Source organism: Pseudophryne corroboree, chromosome 12 (genome assembly GCF_028390025.1).
Source record: "Pseudophryne corroboree isolate aPseCor3 chromosome 12, aPseCor3.hap2, whole genome shotgun sequence".
NCBI lineage: Eukaryota > Metazoa > Chordata > Amphibia > Anura > Myobatrachidae > Pseudophryne > Pseudophryne corroboree.
The window spans coordinates 6,142,491-6,160,611 of NC_086455.1; the positions used below are offsets into that span (position 1 = coordinate 6,142,491).

At 48.7% G+C, this 18,121-nt stretch overlaps 1 protein-coding gene across 14 annotated transcripts in view; it reads left to right on the forward strand.

Moving 5' to 3' along the window:
• Positions 1-17,895, forward strand: part of UBAP2L (ubiquitin associated protein 2 like) — a 52,030-nt gene extending 34,135 nt beyond the window's left edge. For 13 of the 14 annotated variants that reach the window (XM_063946781.1, XM_063946783.1, XM_063946786.1 and 10 more), the window contains one exon: positions 17,385-17,895. In XM_063946781.1, the coding sequence (XP_063802851.1) occupies positions 17,385-17,480 (96 nt within the window). In that variant the 3' untranslated portion in view covers positions 17,481-17,895. The remainder of the gene's footprint in view (positions 1-17,384) is intronic. The other variant, XM_063946788.1, reaches the window with a different exon arrangement.
• Positions 17,896-18,121: the final 226 nt, after the last annotated feature.

Genomic DNA, 18,121 nt, shown 5'->3' on the forward strand with positions numbered 1-18,121 from the left:
TGTCTGTTCTCTGGCGCGTCCCGCTACCCGGCTCCCGCTGGCCGCCTCACACTACCGCTGCCCGCCCCACACTACTGCTGGCCGCTTGGTTGCCTCTACCCGCGCCCAGCCTTTTTACATGCTCAACGAAGCATACAGGTGGGGGTGGGGGTGGGGTGGGGGGTGGGGGGGGAGAATCACAGCACCATTATAAGCTGCAAGCAGCTGCACGATGGGGGACAAGCAGCAGCAGCAGTATGCTAGGCTACATGGATAATATACATAGGATTTCTCTGACGTCCTAGTGGATGCTGGGAACTCCGAAAGGACCATGGGGAATAGCGGCTCCGCAGGAGACTGGGCACAAAAGTAAAAGCTTTAGGACTACCTGGTGTGCACTGGCTCCTCCCCCTATGACCCTCCTCCAAGCCTCAGTTAGATTTTTGTGCCCGAACGAGAAGGGTGCACACTAGGTGGCTCTCCTGAGCTGCTTAGTGAAAAAGTTTAAGTATAGGTTTTTTATTTTCAGTGAATCCTGCTGGCAACAGGTTCACTGCACCGAGGGACTAAGGGGAGAAGAAGCGAACTCACCTGCGTGCAGAGTGGATTGGGCTTCTTAGGCTACTGGACATTGGCTCCAGAGGGACGATCACAGGCCCAGCCATGGATGGGTCCCAGAGCCGCGCCGCCGGCCCCCTTACAGAGCCAGAAGACTAAAGAGGTCCGGGAAATCGGCGGCAGAAGACGTCCTGTCTTCAATAAGGTAGCGCACAGCACCGCAGCTGTGCGCCATTGCTCTCAGCACACTTCACACTCCGGTCACTGAGGGTGCAGGGCGCTGGGGGGGGCGCCCTGAGACGCAATAAAAACACCTTAGATGGCTAAAAATACATCACATATAGCTCCTGGGCTATATGGATGCATTTAACCCCTGCCAATTTTTCCTTAAAAAAGCGGGAGAAAGGCCGCCGAGAAGGGGGCGGAGCCTATCTCCTCAGCACACTGGTGCCATTTTCCCTCACAGCTCCGTTGGAGGGAAGCTCCCTGACTCTCCCCTGCAGTCCTGCACTACAGAAACAGGGTAAAACAGGAGAGGGGGGGGCACTAATTTGGCAGATAAATCAATACAGCAGCTATATAAGGGAAAAACACTTATATAAGGTTATCCCTGTATATATATATATATAGCGCTCTGGTGTGTGCTGGCAAACTCTCCCTCTGTCTCCCCAAAGGGCTAGTGGGGTCCTGTCCTCTATCAGAGCATTCCCTGTGTGTGTGCTGTGTGTCGGTATGTTGTGTCGACATGTATGAGGAGGAAAATGGTATGGAGGCGGAGCAATTGCCTTTAATAGTGATGTCACCCCCTAGGGAGTCGACACCTGACTGGATGGTCTTATGGAATGAATTACGTGATAGCGTCAGCACTTTACAAAAGACTGTTGACGACATGAGACAGCCGGCAAATCAGTTATTACCTGTACAGGCGTCTCAAACACCGTCAGGGGCTCTAAAGCGCCCGTTACCTCAGATGGTCGACACAGACACGGACACTGACTCCAGTGTCGACGGTGAGGAAACAAACGTATTTTCCAGTAGGGCCACACGTTACATGATCACGGCAATGAAGGAGGTTTTGAACATTTCTGATACTACAAGTACCACAAAAAAGGGTATTATGTGGGGTGTGAAAAAACTACCCGTAGTTTTTCCTGAATCAGATGAATTAAATGAGGTGTGTGAGGAAGCGTGGGTTTCCCCCGATAAAAAACTGCTAATTTCTAAAAAATTATTGGCATTATACCCTTTCCCGCCAGAGGTTAGGGCGCGTTGGGAAACACCCCCTAGGGTAGATAAGGCGCTCACACGCTTATCAAAACAAGTGGCGTTACCGTCTCCTGATACGGCCGCCCTCAAGGAACCAGCTGATAGGAAGCTGGAAAATATCCTAAAAAGTATATACACACATACTGGTATTATACTGCGACCAGCAATCGCCTCAGCCTGGATGTACAGTGCTGGGGTGGCTTGGTCGGATTCCCTGACTGAAAATATTGATACCCTGGACAGGGACAGTATATTATTGACTATAGAGCATTTAAAGGATGCATTTCTATATATGCAAGATGCACAGAGGGATATTTGCACTCTGGCATCAAGAGTAAGTGCGATGTCCATTTCTGCCAGAAGAGGGTTATGGACGCGACAGTGGTCAGGTGATGCGGATTCCAAACGGCATATGGAAGTATTGCCGTATAAAGGGGAGGAGTTATTTGGGGTCGGTCTATCGGACCTGGTGGCCACGGCAACGGCTGGGAAATCCACCTTTTCTCTATCGTCCTAGTGGATGCTGGGGTTCCTGAAAGGACCATGGGGAATAGCGGCTCCGCAGGAGACAGGGCACAAAAAGTAAAGCTTTTCCAGATCAGGTGGTGTGCACTGGCTCCTCCCCCTATGACCCTCCTCCAGACTCCAGTTAGATTTTTGTGCCCGGCCGAGAAGGGTGCAATCTAGGTGGCTCTCCTAAAGAGCTGCTTAGAAAAAGTTTAGCTAGGTTTTTTATTTTACAGTGATTCCTGCTGGCAACAGGATCACTGCAGCGAGGGACTGAGGGGAGAAGGAGTCAACTCACCTGCGTGCAGGATGGATTGGCTTCTTGGCTACTGGACATCAAGCTCCAGAGGGACGATCACAGGTACAGCCTGGATGGTCACCGGAGCCGCGCCGCCGGCCCCCTTGCAGATGCTGAAGTCAGAAGAGGTCCAGAATCGGCGGCTGAAGACTCCTGCAGTCTTCTAAAGGTAGCGCACAGCACTGCAGCTGTGCGCCATTTTCCTCTCAGCACACTTCACACGCGGTCACTGAGGGTGCAGGGCGCTGGGGGGGGGCGCCCTGGGAGGCAAATGTAACCTATATAAAGGCTAAAAATACCTCACATATAGCCCCTAGAGGCTATATGGAGATATTTAACCCCTGCCTGATTTCTCTAAATAGCGGGAGACGAGCCCGCCAGAAAAGGGGCGGGGCCTATCTCCTCAGCACACGGCGCCATTTCCTCTCACAGCTCCGCTGGTCAGGACGGCTCCCAAGTCTCTCCCCTGCACTGCACTACAGAAACAGGGTAAAACAGAGAGGGGGGGGGCAAATTTATGGCGATATTTTGATATAACAAAGCAGCTATAAGGGAGCACTTATTATAAGGCTATCCCTGATATATATATAGCGCTTTTGGTGTGTGCTGGCAAACTCTCCCTCTGTCTCCCCAAAGGGCTAGTGGGTCCTGTCTTCGTTAGGAGCATTCCCTGTGTGTCTGCTGTGTGTCGGTACGTGTGTGTCGACATGTATGAGGACGATATTGGTGTGGAGGCGGAGCAATTGCCAAATATGAGGATGTCACCCCCTAGGGAGTCGACACCAGAATGGATGCCTTTATTTATGGAACTACGGGATAGTGTCAACACGCTAAAGCAGTCGTTTGACGACATGAGGCGGCCGGACAATCAATTAGTGCCTGTCCAGGCGACTCAAACACCGTCAGGGGCTGTGAAACGCCCTTTGCCTCAGTCGGTCGACACAGACCCAGACGCAGGCACTGACTCCAGTGGTGACGGTGACGAATCAACCGTATTTTCCAGTAGGGCCACACGTTATATGATTTTGGCAATGAAGGAGGCGTTACATTTAGCTGATACTACAGGTACCACTAAACAGGGTATTATGTGGGGTGTGAAAAAACTACCTATAGTTTTTCCTGAATCAGAAGAATTAAATGACGTGTGTAATGAAGCGTGGGTTGCCCCTGATAAAAAGCTGATAATTTCAAAGAAATTATTGGCATTATACCCTTTCCCGCCAGAGGTTAGGGAGCGCTGGGAAACACCTCCTAGGGTGGACAAGGCGCTAACACGCTTATCTAAACAAGTGGCGTTACCCTCTCCTGAGACGGCCGCACTTAAAGATCCATCAGATAGGAGGATGGAAAATATCCAAAAAAGTATATACACACAGGCAGGTGTTATACTACGACCAGCTGTAGCGACTGCCTGGATGGGCAGTGCTGGGGTAGTTTGGTCAGAGTCCCTGATTGAAAATATTGATACCCTGGACAGGGACAATATTTTACTGTCGTTAGAACAAATAAAGGATGCATTTCTTTATATGCGTGATGCACAGAGGGATATCTGCACACTGGCATCACGGGTAAGTGCTATGTCCATTTTGGCCAGAAGAGCTTTATGGACGCGACAGTGGACAGGCGATGCGGATTCAAAACGGCATATGGAAGTTTTGCCGTATAAAGGGGAGGAGTTATTTGGAGTCGGTCTATCAGATTTGGTGGCCACGGCTACAGCCGGGAAATCCACCTTTCTACCTCAAGTCACTCCCCAACAGAAAAAGGCACCGACTTTTCAACCGCAGCCCTTTCGTTCCTTTAAAAATAAGAGAGCAAAGGGCTATTCATATCTGCCACGAGGCAGAGGTCGAGGGAAGAGACAGCAACACGCAGCTCCTTCCCAGGAACAGAAGCCCTCCCCGGCTTCTACAAAAGCCTCAGCATGACGCTGGGGCTTCTCAAGCGGACTCGGGGACGGTGGGCGGTCGTCTCAAAAATTACAGCGCGCAGTGGGCTCACTCGCAGGTAGATCCCTGGATCCTGCAGATAATATCTCAAGGGTACAGGTTGGAATTAGAGACAGATCCACCTCGCCGTTTCCTGAAGTCTGCTTTACCAACGTCCCCCTCCGAAAGGGAGACGGTTTTGGAAGCCATTCACAAGCTGTACTCTCAGCAGGTGATAGTCAAGGTACCTCTTCTACAACAAGGGAAGGGGTATTATTCCACTCTTTGTGGTACCGAAGCCGGATGGCTCGGTAAGGCCTATTCTAAATCTGAAGTCCTTGAACCTGTACATAAAGAAGTTCAAGTTCAAGATGGAGTCACTCAGAGCAGTGATAGCGAACCTGGAAGAGGGGGACTTTATGGTATCCTTGGACATCAAGGATGCGTATCTCCACGTTCCAATTTACCCCTCACACCAGGGGTACCTCAGGTTCGTTGTACAAAACTGTCACTATCAGTTTCAGACGCTGCCGTTCGGATTGTCCACGGCACCTCGGATCTTTACAAAGGTAATGGCCGAGATGATGATTCTTCTTCGAAGAAAAGGCATATTAATTATCCCATACTTGGACGATCTCCTAATAAGGGCAAGGTCCAGAGAACAGCTAGAGATGGGATTAGCACTGTCTCAAGAAGTGCTAAAACAGCACGGGTGGATTCTGAATATTCCAAAATCCCAGTTAATGCCGACAACTCGTCTGCTGTTCCTAAGGATGATTCTGGACACGGTTCAGAAAAAGGTTTTTCTCCCGGAGGAAAAAGCCAAGGAGTTATCCGAGCTTGTCAGGAACCTCCTAAAACCAGGAAAGGTGTCTGTACATCAATGCACAAGAGTCCTGGGAAAAATGGTGGCTTCTTACGAAGCAATTCCATTCGGCAGATTCCACGCAAGAATTTTCCAAAGGGATCTGTTGGACAAATGGTCAGGGTCGCATCTTCAGATGCACCTACGGATAACCCTGTCTCCAAGGACAAGGGTGTCTCTTCTGTGGTGGTTGCAGAGTCCTCATCTATTGGAGGGCCGCAGATTCGGCATACAGGATTGGATCCTGGTGACCACGGACGCCAGCCTGAGAGGCTGGGGAGCAGTCACACAAGGAAGAAACTTCCAGGGAGTATGGACGAGTCTGGAAACGTCTCTTCACATAAACATTCTGGAACTAAGAGCAATATACAATGCTCTAAGCCAGGCAGAACCTCTGCTTCAGGGAAAACCGGTGTTGATCCAGTCGGACAACATCACGGCAGTCGCCCATGTGAACAGACAGGGCGGCACAAGAAGCAGGAGTGCAATGGCAGAAGCTGCAAGGATTCTTCGCTGGGCAGAGAATCATGTGATAGCACTGTCAGCAGTGTTCATCCCGGGAGTGGACAACTGGGAAGCAGACTTCCTCAGCAGACACGATATTCACCCGGGAGAGTGGGGACTTCATCCAGAAGTCTTCCACATGCTGGTAACCCGTTGGGAAAGACCAATGGTGGACATGATGGCGTCTCGCCTCAACAAAAAACTGGACAGGTATTGCGCCAGGTCAAGAGATCCGCAGGCAATAGCTGTGGACGCGCTGGTAACGCCTTGGGTGTACCAGTCGGTGTATGTGTTTCCTCCTCTGCCTCTCATACCAAAAGTATTGAGAATTATACGGCAAAGAGGCGTAAGAACGATACTAGTGGTTCCGGATTGGCCAAGAAGGACTTGGTACCCGGAACTTCAAGAGATGATCACGGAAGATCCGTGGCCTCTACCTCTAAGGAGGGACTTGCTTCAGCAGGGTCCCTGTCTGTTTCAAGACTTACCGCGGCTGGCTGCGTTTGACGGCATGGCGGTTGAACGCCGGATCCTAAAGGAAAAAGGCATGCCGGAAGAAGTCATTCCTACTTTGATTAAAGCAAGGAAGGAAGTAACCGTGCAACATTATCACCGAATTTGGCGAAAATATGTTGCGTGGTGCGAAGATCGGAGTGCTCCGACGGAGGAATTTCAACTGGGTCGATTCCTACATTTCCTGCAATCAGGATTGTCTATGGGTCTCAAATTGGGATCTATTAAGGTTCAAATTTCGGCCCTGTCGATTTTCTTTCAAAAAGAATTGGCTTCAGTCCCTGAAGTCCAGACCTTTGTTAAGGGAGTGCTGCATATACAGCCTCCTGTGGTGCCTCCAGTGGCACCGTGGGATCTCAATGTGGTTTTGGACTTTCTAAAATCTCATTGGTTTGAACCACTAAATAAGGTGGATTTGTAATATCTCACTTGGAAAGTGACCATGCTTCTAGCCCTGGCTTCTGCCAGGAGAGTATCAGAATTGGCAGCTTTATCTTACAAAAGCCCATATCTGATTTTCCATTCGGACAGGGCAGAACTGCGGACTCATCCGCATTCTCTCCCTAAGGTGGTGTCAGCATTTCATCTGAACCAGCCTATTGTAGTGCCTGCGGCTACAAGTGACTTGGAGGACTCCAAGTTACTGGACGCTGTCAGAGCATTAAAAATATATATTGCAAGGACAGCTGGAGTCAGAAAATCTGACTCGTTGTTTATATTGTATGCACCCAACAAGATGGGTGCTCCTGCGTCTAAGCAGACGATTGCTCGTTGGATCTGTAGCACAATCCAACTTGCACATTCTGTGGCAGGCCTGCCACAGCCTAAATCTGTAAAGGCCCACTCCACAAGGAAGGTGGGCTCATCTTGGGCGGCTGCCCGAGGGGTCTCGGCATTACAACTTTGCCGAGCAGCTACGTGGTCAGGGGAGAACACGTTTGTAAAATTTTACAAATTTGATACTCTGGCTAAGGAGGACCTGGAGTTCTCTCATTCGGTGCTGCAGAGTCATCCGCACTCTCCCGCCCGTTTGGGAGCTTTGGTATAATCCCCATGGTCCTTTCAGGAACCCCAGCATCCACTAGGACGATAGAGAAAATAAGATTTTACTTACCGATAAATCTATTTCTCGGAGTCCGTAGTGGATGCTGGGCGCCCATCCCAAGTGCGGATTATCTGCATAAATTGTACATAGTTATTGTTAACTAATTCGGGTTATTGTTGAAGGAAGCCATCTTTCAGAGGCTCCGCTGTTATCATACTGTTAACTGGGTTTAGATCACAGGTTGTACGGTGTGATTGGTGTGGCTGGTATGAGTCTTACCCGGGATTCAAAATCCTCCCTTATTGTGTACGCTCGTCCGGGCACAGTACCTAACTGGAGTCTGGAGGAGGGTCATAGGGGGAGGAGCCAGTGCACACCACCTGATCTGGAAAAGCTTTACTTTTTGTGCCCTGTCTCCTGCGGAGCCGCTATTCCCCATGGTCCTTTCAGGAACCCCAGCATCCACTACGGACTCCGAGAAATAGATTTATCGGTAAGTAAAATCTTATTTTTACCCCAGGTCACCTCTCAGCAGAAAAAGACACCGTCTTTTCAGCCTCAGTCCTTTCGTCCCCATAAGGGCAAGCGGGCAAAAGGCCACTCATATCTGCCCCGGGGCAGAGGAAGGGGAAAAAGACTGCAGCAGGCAGCCTCTTCCCAGGAACAGAAGCCCTCCCCCGCTTCTGCCAAGTCCTCAGCATGACGCTGGGGCCTTACAAGCGGACTCAGGCACGGTGGGGGCCCGTCTCAAGAATTTCAGCGCGCAGTGGGCTCACTCGCAAGTGGACCCCTGGATCCTGCAGGTAGTATCTCAGGGGTACAAATTGGAATTCGAGACGTCTCCCCCTCGCCGGTTCCTGAAGTCTGCTTTACCAACGTCTCCCTCCGACAGGGAGGCGGTATTGGAAGCCATTCACAAGCTGTATTCCCAGCAGGTGATAATCAAGGTACCCCTCCTACAACAGGGAAAGGGGTATTATTCCACGCTGTTTGTGGTACCGAAGCCGGACGGCTCGGTGAGACCTATTTTAAATCTGAAATCCTTGAACACTTACATACAAAGGTTCAAATTCAAGATGGAGTCACTCAGAGCAGTGATAGCGAACCTGGAAGAAGGGGACTATATGGTGTCTCTGGACATCAAGGATGCTTACCTCCATGTCCCAATTTGCCCTTCACACCAAGGGCACCTCAGGTTTGTGGTACAGAACTGTCACTATCAGTTTCAGACGCTGCCGTTTGGATAAGGGCAAGGTCCAGGGAACAGTTAGAGGTCGGAGTAGTACTATCTCAAGTAGTACTACGACAGCACGGGTGGATTCTAAATATTCCAAAATCGCAGCTGATTCCGACGACACGTCTGCTGTTCCTAGGGATGATTCTGGACACAGTCCAGAAAAAGGTGTTTCTCCCGGAGGAGAAAGCCAGGGAGTTATCCGACCTAGTCAGGAACCTCCTAAAACCAGGCCAAGTGTCAGTGCATCAATGCACAAGGGTCCTGGGAAAAATGGTGGCTTCTTACGAAGCGATTCCATTCGGCAGATTCCACGCAAGAACTTTTCAGTGGGATCTGCTGGACAAATGGTCCAGATCGCATCTTCAAATGCATCAGCGGATAACCCTGTCTCCAAGGACAAGGGTGTCTCTCCTGTGGTGGTTGCAGAGTGCTCATCTTCTAGAGGGCCGCAGATTCGGCATTCAGGACTGGGTCCTGGTGACCACGGATGCCAGCCTGAGAGGCTGGGGAGCAGTCACACAGGGAAGAAATTTCCAGGGCTTGTGGTCAAGCATGGAAACGTCACTTCACATAAATATCCTGGAACTAAGGGCCATTTACAATGCCCTAAGTCAGGCAAGGCCTCTGCTTCAGGGTCAGCCAGTGTTGATCCAGTCGGACAACATCACGGTAGTCGCCCACGTAAACAGACAGGGCGGCACAAGAAGCAGGAGGGCAATGACGGAAGTTGCAAGGATTCTTCGCTGGACGGAAAATCATGTGATAGCACTGTCAGCAGTGTTCATTCCGGGAGTGGACAACTGGGAAGCAGACTTCCTCAGCAGACACGACCTTCACCCGGGGGAGTGGGGACTTCACCCAGAAGTCTTCCACATGATTGTGAACCGTTGGGAAAAACCAAAGGTGGACATGATGGCGTCCCGCCTCAACAAAAAACTGGACAGATATTGCGCCAGGTCAAGGGACCCTCCGGCAATAGCTGTGGACGCTCTGGTAACACCGTGGGTGTACCAGTCAGTGTATGTGTTCCCTCCTCTGCCTCTCATACCCAAGGTACTGAGAATCATAAGAAGGAGAGGAGTAAGGACTATACTCGTGGCTCCGGATTGGCCAAGAAGGACTTGGTACCCGGAACTTCAAGAGATGCTCACGGAGGACCCGTGGCCTCTACCTCTAAGAAAGGACCTGCTCCAGCAGGGACCCTGTCTGTTCCAAGACTTACCGCGGCTGCGCTTGACGGCATGGCGGTTGAACGCCGGATCCTGAAGGAAAAAGGCATTCCGGATGAAGTCATCCCTACCCTGATCAAAGCCAGGAAGGATGTAACTGTGCAACATTATCACCGTATTTGGCGTAAATATGTTGCATGGTGTGAGGCCAGGAAGGCCCCTACAGAGGAATTTCAACTGGGTCGTTTCCTGCATTTCCTGCAAACAGGACTGTCTATGGGCCTAAAATTAGGGTCCATTAAGGTTCAAATTTCGGCCCTGTCGATTTTCTTCCAGAAAGAACTAGCTTCAGTTCCTGAAGTTCAGACGTTTGTCAAGGGGGTACTGCATATACAGCCTCCTTTTGTGCCTCCAGTGGCACCTTGGGATCTCAATGTAGTTTTGGGGTTCCTAAAATCACATTGGTTTGAACCACTCACCACTGTGGACTTAAAATATCTCACATGGAAAGTGGTAATGCTGTTAGCCCTGGCTTCAGCCAGGCGTGTCTCAGAATTGGCGGCTTTATCCTATAAAAGCCCTTACCTAATTTTTCATACGGACAGGGCAGAATTGAGGACTCGTCCTCAATTTCTCCCTAAGGTGGTTTCAGCGTTTCACTTAAACCAGCCTATTGTGGTACCTGCGGCTACTAGGGACTTGGAGAATTCCAAGTTGCTGGACGTAGTCAGGGGCCTGAAAATATATGTTTCCAGGACGGCTGGAGTCAGAAAATCTGACTCGCTGTTTATCCTGTATGCACCCAACAAGCTGGGTGCTCCTGCTTCTAAGCAGACTATTGCTCGTTGGATTTGTAGTACAATTCAGCTTGCACATTCTGTGGCAGGCCTGCCACAGCCAAAATCTGTAAAAGCCCATTCCACACGGAAAGTGGGCTCATCTTGGGCGGCTGCCCGAGGGGTCTCGGCTTTACAACTTTGCCGAGCAGCTACTTGGTCAGGGGCAAACACGTTTGCTAAATTCTACAAATTTGATACCCTGGCTGAGGAGGACCTGGAGTTCTCTCATTCGGTGCTGCAGAGTCATCCGCACTCTCCCGCCCGTTTGGGAGCTTTGGTATAATCCCCATGGTCCTTTCGGAGTTCCCAGCATCCACTAGGACGTCAGAGAAAATAAGAATTTACTTACCGATAATTCTATTTCTCATAGTCCGTAGTGGATGCTGGGCGCCCATCCCAAGTGCGGATTGTCTGCAATACTTGTACATAGTTATTGTTACAAAAATCGGGTTATTATTGTTGTGAGCCATCTTTTCAGAGGCTCCTCTGTTATCATGCTGTTAACTGGGTTCAGATCACAAGTTGTACGGTGTGATTGGTGTGGCTGGTATGAGTCTTACCCGGGATTCAAAATCCTTCCTTATTGTGTACGCTCGTCCGGGCACAGTATCCTAACTGAGGCTTGGAGGAGGGTCATAGGGGGAGGAGCCAGTGCACACCAGGTAGTCCTAAAGCTTTTACTTTTGTGCCCAGTCTCCTGCGGAGCCGCTATTCCCCATGGTCCTTTCGGAGTTCCCAGCATCCACTACGGACTATGAGAAATAGAATTATCGGTAAGTAAATTCTTATTTTTTGATACAAGGTTATATATCAGTTTAAAAGATTATAACCTGTACTGTGATTATATGTGTAAGCATGGCATGGGGGCCATTGTAACCATGCTTCCTGTGTCTTCCTGTTGTGATTCCAGAACGTTCCAGTACTACATCTCTACTCCACCGGAGGCGCAGGGGTGTTAGTGGGAATTTGGGATCACATTTCATAGTACTGGCCACGTGTACTGCACTTGGCCAGATATATATTGAGACACCTTACTACTATTTTACTGAGTCGTGCAAGTGTCTGTTTTTTGTGTATTGTATTGTCTGTCTCCATAATGAGTAAGGCACCAGCGAAAATTAAAAAGCATCACTGCAAAGTCTGTAGCAGTGTGTTACCGGATGGATCTACCACATGTCCAGTATGTTTTGTGGATTCAGTTACGAATACAATTTCTGCTCCAGTTTCATCCCCGGACCCTCCATGGGAAATGCTAGCCACTGTACTGGCTGGGTTGCAATCAGAATTGACTGCCGCTCGTCAAGAGCGGGAAGCGGCAAGATCTGAGTCTAGGGTGAGACTGCCAGAACTACCGGAGGCGTCTCAGCCTTGCGAAAGTTCCAAATCCATTTTGGGTAGACGGGATAAATTTCATATGTCTTATGATTTACCAGTTTCTGCTATGTTACAGTCTGATGATTCTATGCCAGACCTCACGGCACAAGATGAGGGCGAAGTGGAGTCAGATAGTGATGATTTTAACAGCTCAGGTATTGATAATCTCATCCAGTGCGTCAGTCTCTGAAGTTTACAGAAACTGAGGAGCCTCTGACAAATGATGAAGTCGTATTTACTAAACGACAGAGATTTCCAATGTGTTTTCCTGTTTCGGAGTCTCTTAATAAGATGTTAGTAGAAACACGACAGACTCCAGATAAACGGTTTTCTATACCTCGCAGATTTAAGTCTAGTTACCCGTTTCCAGACTCTGTGACAGCTACATGGGAGAATCCACCATTGGTGAATTCGTCTGTGTCTAAACTTACAAACAAATGAACCATACCAGTACCAGCTGCTACTACGCTTAAAGACCCTTCGGACCGTAAAATAGAAGACTATGCTAAAGTCCATGTATATAGCAGCAGGAGTGCTGCTGAGACCTGGGTTGGTTGGCATCTGGGTCACTAAGGCGCTCATAGTATGGATAACAGAACTCAAGTCTGCCCTACATGACGATCACCTTATACTTCTAGCTGATCAAATGTGTGAAGCTGCTGATTATCTATGTACAGCTTCTACTAACGTCTGTCAGCTCACTTCTCGCATTTCATCGTCACTGGTTACAGTACGACGAGCTCTCTGGCTGTGTTCTTGGCAAGCGGAGGCAGAGGTCAAAGGAGGTATAGAGGCGTTACCTTACGGTGGCGAGAAGTTGTTTGGTCCTGAATTGGACAAATGGATTTCTGAGGCCACGGAAGGAAAGTCTGTTTTCTTACCATTGCCTCCAACGGTACCAAGATGGAGATACTCTGGACCTGCGTTCAAATCCTTTAGACCGCAGTCCTTTCGCGGACGTGGCAGAGGAACAGCCACGCCTGGTAGACGGGGTCGAGGACGTGGTTTCCAACAAACCAACACAAGTCGTCAAGACGCTAAGGTCACCGACAAGCCAGTGGCATGACGGGCTACCAGCCCATCTCGGATCTCCAATTGTGGGAGCACGCCTTCAGACGTTCCATTTGGCGTGATTCCAGACATCCGCGGATGGGTGGATCCGCAATTTAGTGTTAAAAGGTTACAAAATAGAGTTCGACTGTCTTCCGCCACTGCGGTTTTTCAAGGCAGGACTACCTCTCTCGGACGACAAGAGGGCGGTTCTGCAAATTGCCATTCAGTCCCTACTGGATTCAGCAGTTTTGATTCAGGTCCCGGTACAACAACAAGGTCAGGGTTATTATTCCAGTCTGTTTGTGGTACCGAAGCCGGATGGCTCAGTCAGGCCAATATTGAACTTAAAGGGTCTCAATCAGTACGTCACTTACTACAGATTCAAGATGGAATCTCTGCGGTCAGTAATTGCAGGTTTAGAGCCAAAGGAATTCATGATTGCGCTAGATCTCAAGGATGCGTACTTACACATTCCGATTTGGCAACCTCATCAGAGGTTCTTGCGTTTTGCAATACGCCAGAACCATTACCAGTTTCAGGCTCTACCGTTTGGCCTTTCGTCAGCGCCTCGGGTATTCACCAAAGTGATGTCTGTGATGATAGCTCATCTCAGATCCCTGGGAGTGACAATAGTTCTGTACTTAGACGATCTGCTCATCAAAGCCCCGTCTCAACAGATGCTTCTCCAACATGCGTTGCTAACATACGATGTACTGGTTCACCACGGTTGGATTGTCAACTTCAAGAAATCACATCTAATTCCGTCTCAACGACTTCAATTCCTAGGTATGATTCTCGATACGGTAAATCAAAAAATTTACCTACCACAACAGAAAGTACAGATTATTCGCCATCTGGTACAATTAGTGCTCAAGCCACGCACAGTGTCGGTACACTTGTGCATTCGCCTCTTAGGAACAATGGTGGCGGCTTTCGAAGCGCTTCAGTTCGGAAGATTTCACTCGCGTCCATTTCAACTGGATGTGCTCGCACAGTGGTCGGGCTCGCATCTGCAGATTCACCACAGGGTGAGGTTGTCGCCACGGGCAAGGGTGTCTCTACTCTGGTGGCTCAAAGTACACAATTTAACCGCAAGGAAACTGTTCGGCAGCTGGAATTGGATAATTCTAACGACGGACGCCAGTCTCAGAGGTTGGGGAGCTGTAGTTCAAAATTGTCAGCTCCAGGGTCTCTGGGCGGATCACGAAAGATTGCTGTCTATAAATGTCCTGGAACTCCGTGCAATTTACAATGCGCTACGACAAGCAGTACACATGCTTCGCTCTCAGACTGTCCAGGTGCACTCAGACAACGCGACGGCAGTCGCATACATCAACAAACAAGGGGGAACGAGAAGCCGCATGGCAATGCGGGAAGTAGCTTGAATCCTCAATTGGGCAGAATACCACCAGGTGATATTGTCGGCAGTGTTCATTCCGGGAGTGGACAACTGGGAGGCGGATTATCTCAGCCGTCGGGATTTTCATCCAGGAGAATGGGCATTAAATCCAGAAGTGTTTCACATGTTGGTCCAGAGGTGGGGTTACCCTCAAGTGGACCTGATGGCGTCTCGCCACAATCACCAAACGCCCCAGTATGTGTCCAGAACGAGAGATCCAAAGGCAGTGGCGGTGGATGCTCTCACAATCGCTTGGCCGTACAGCCTAGTGTATCTGTTTCCACCGTTTCCGCTGCTCCCTCTGGTGCTAAAACGGATCAAAAGAGAGTCTGTCACAGTCATACTAGTGGCGCCTCATTGGCCTCGGAGAGCTTGGTTCTCGGATCTCCACGGACTACTCGCAGACGATCCTTGGCCGCTCCCACTACGTCTGGACTTGTTACAACAGGGTCTGTTCCTTTACCCCGATTTAGCGCGGCTGCGTTTGATGGGGTGGCTATTGAGACCGCACTCTTAAGAAGAGAGGGCATTACAGAATCTGTTATAGCAACCATGTTACGTGCTAGGAAGCCAGTTCCGGCAGCTCATTATCACAGAATTTGGCGTGCCTATATAGGTTGGTGTGAAGCTCGGAAGTTTCCGACATCATCTTTCAAGTTATCCCGTCTTTTGTTATTTTTACAGATGGGGTTAGATGGAGGACTGCGTTTATCTACACTAAAGGTGCAGGTATCTGCTTTGTCAATTTACTTTCAAAGACGATTGGCTCTATTGCCGTCGGTACAATTGTGCAAGGTGTCCTCAGAGTACAGCCTCCATTCATTCCACCTACAGCGCCATGGGACTTGAATCTGGTTTTAGATTTCTTACAGTCTTCATATTTTGAACCATTACAGCAAGTGGATATAAAGTTTCTCACTTGGAAAACAATTTATTCTTCTAGCCTTAGCTTCGGCAAGGCGTGTTTCAGATTTGGGTGCCTTGTCATGCAAGCCACCGTATTTGGTGTTTCATGATGACAGAGCGGAACTTCGGACGAATCCCGCTTTCTTACCAAAGGTAGTGTCATCTTTTCACATCAATCAACCAATAGTAGTTCCTGTGTTAACAGGACATTCTGGAACTCTGGATGTGGTACGCACATTACGCGTTTATGTATCCCGAACGTCTACAGTTCGTAAGACGGATACGTTGTTTGTTCTCTATGATGCTGCCAAGATGGGTTGGCCAGCGTCTAAGCAGACCTTATCCAGATGGATAAAACTGACTATACGTCAGGCTTACCTTCATGCTAGGTTACAGCCGCCTACATCAGTAACAGCTCATTCCACACGTTCTGTGGGAACTTCATGGGCAGCTGGTCGTGGAGCTTCTACGACGCAGCTTTGTCGTGCGGCTACATGGTCTTCAGTGCACACGTTTGTGCGCTTTTACAAGTTTGATACGTTTGCGGCATCAGCATCTAGCTTTGGCCGCCTAGTGTTACAGGTGCCAAACAGCTCTCCCGACCAAGGGGGAAGCTTTGGTACGTCCCAAGAGTACTCCAGTGACCTCTAGTGGATGAAAAAGAAAATAGGATTTTAGTACTTACCAGGTAAATCCTTTTCTTTGAATCCATAGGGGGCACTGGACGCCTACCCAGAGCAGTTTTACCTGGTTTGTGGTAAGTTCAGGGGATCTTATGGTAACACACTCTCACCGACTGGTTCAAATTATCAAGTTCTGGTTATGGTGTCAACTGTTTAGTTGTCAGTAACGTTATGTGTCAACTTCATTGTTGTCCGTTATGTTATATGTAATCTCCATTGTCAACCTCTCTATAGCTCCTGTTCGGCTCAGTAAAAAACACTGAGGTACTCTGGGATATGGAGGGGTGGAGTGTTCTAAATTTAAATATTCAGTGCCCTATTCCCGTCCATATCCCAAGAGTACTCCAGTGCCCCCTATGGATTCAAAGAAAAGGATTTACCTGGTAAGTACCAAAATCCTATTTTCTGTGCAGGGTAAATACTGGCTGCTTTATTTTTACACTGCAAATTAGATTGCAGATTGAACACACCCCACCCAAATCTAACTCTCTCTGCACATGTTATATCTGCCCCCCCTGCAGTGCACATGGTTTTGCCCAACTGCTAAAAAAAATCCTGCTGCGATCAACTTGGAATTACCCCCATAGTTATGGAAAAGCCAATGTTTCTCCGCGGTATGGACCGCAACGTTTAAAGTGACACTAATACGTGCAAATTGCACCGGGCTTCATAGTGCTGCTTTAACGTTTAATGAAATCTCACGGAGAAGCCGCTGTTTTGCCAGAGCGGGTGCTTCACATATGTACCCCTAATAGTTATACGTCTATACATCACTGACTCTTTCCTGGAGAAGGATCCGGCAATCAGCGGCTCACCTGGTGGAACTATGAATCACAGCATGTCCTGCCAGACTCCGGTCTTACGTTTGGATGAACTTAGATTTTAGTTTTTGTTTTGTAGTCTTTATTGTTCCAGTTGTGTTTTTGCCCCTCGTACGGGTGCATGGCCAGTAATATTGTATTACTCACTGTAAATTACATATTAATCCTACTCCTTTTTTAGGGGTATATTTACTAAAGCACGTTTTTGCAGAAGTGGAGTTGTTACCCATAGCAACCAAGCAGATTCTACTTAAGATTGATCTAGCACCTTTTAGCATCTGGTTGCCGTGGGCAACATCTCCACTTCTGTAAATGTACCCTTAGAGTCCGTATTGAATATTTGATTCATTTACGAGTGGAGATTTCTGCAAATTGTCCGCCGAACTGGGTTACCCTGACACCCTCATATAACTGACACCTTGCATTGCTTTTCTCCATAGACTGGCTCCGGGCAGCGAACCCAAGGCGCCTCCATGCCGCAAAAGTCTCTGGCCAGCAAGTCCGCCTACAACAGCTATAGCTGGGGAACCAACTAGCGGCAGACGTCCCCCAAACCAAGAACATTGCAAAACTGAACTGATCGGCACAAAAGCATCAACAAACATCCCCTCTCTCCGCCCACCTGTGCTGACCCCGCCCCCCCTTCCTTTCTGTAATATAGAATTTGTATCTTCCCATTTTCTGCATTCGAATTATGAAACCCCCGGTCTTATTATTATTATTATTATAATGTTTTGTTATATTATTCTCCCTCACTCCCCCCTCCCCCCCCTTTATTTTAACCTCTTTTTGCAGAGGTCAGAGAGGGGATGGGTGCACATCACCTCTGTATACATTAGGAAGGATTGCTATGACTTCTGCATTGTACGAATCATTAGTTGATGTGTTTTTTTGTACTGTGTTCTAAATTTAATGGATGTGTCTTGTATATATAAAAGGAAAACACAGCTACACGTCTCTCCTTGCCATTTTATTTTACGTATTACATTCACAGAACACTAAGATACAATAAATTCCTTCCCCTGTACAAGTCACTGTATAGCAAAGATTGGTTGCTGTCTCTGTAGGTATACATAATGTCTAATAGAGTAATATCAGTCCATCCATTTACTAGGAGCTAGTAACATCACTAAAAGTTCAGCCTATCCAGTCACTAGGTGCCGGTGACATCACTGAG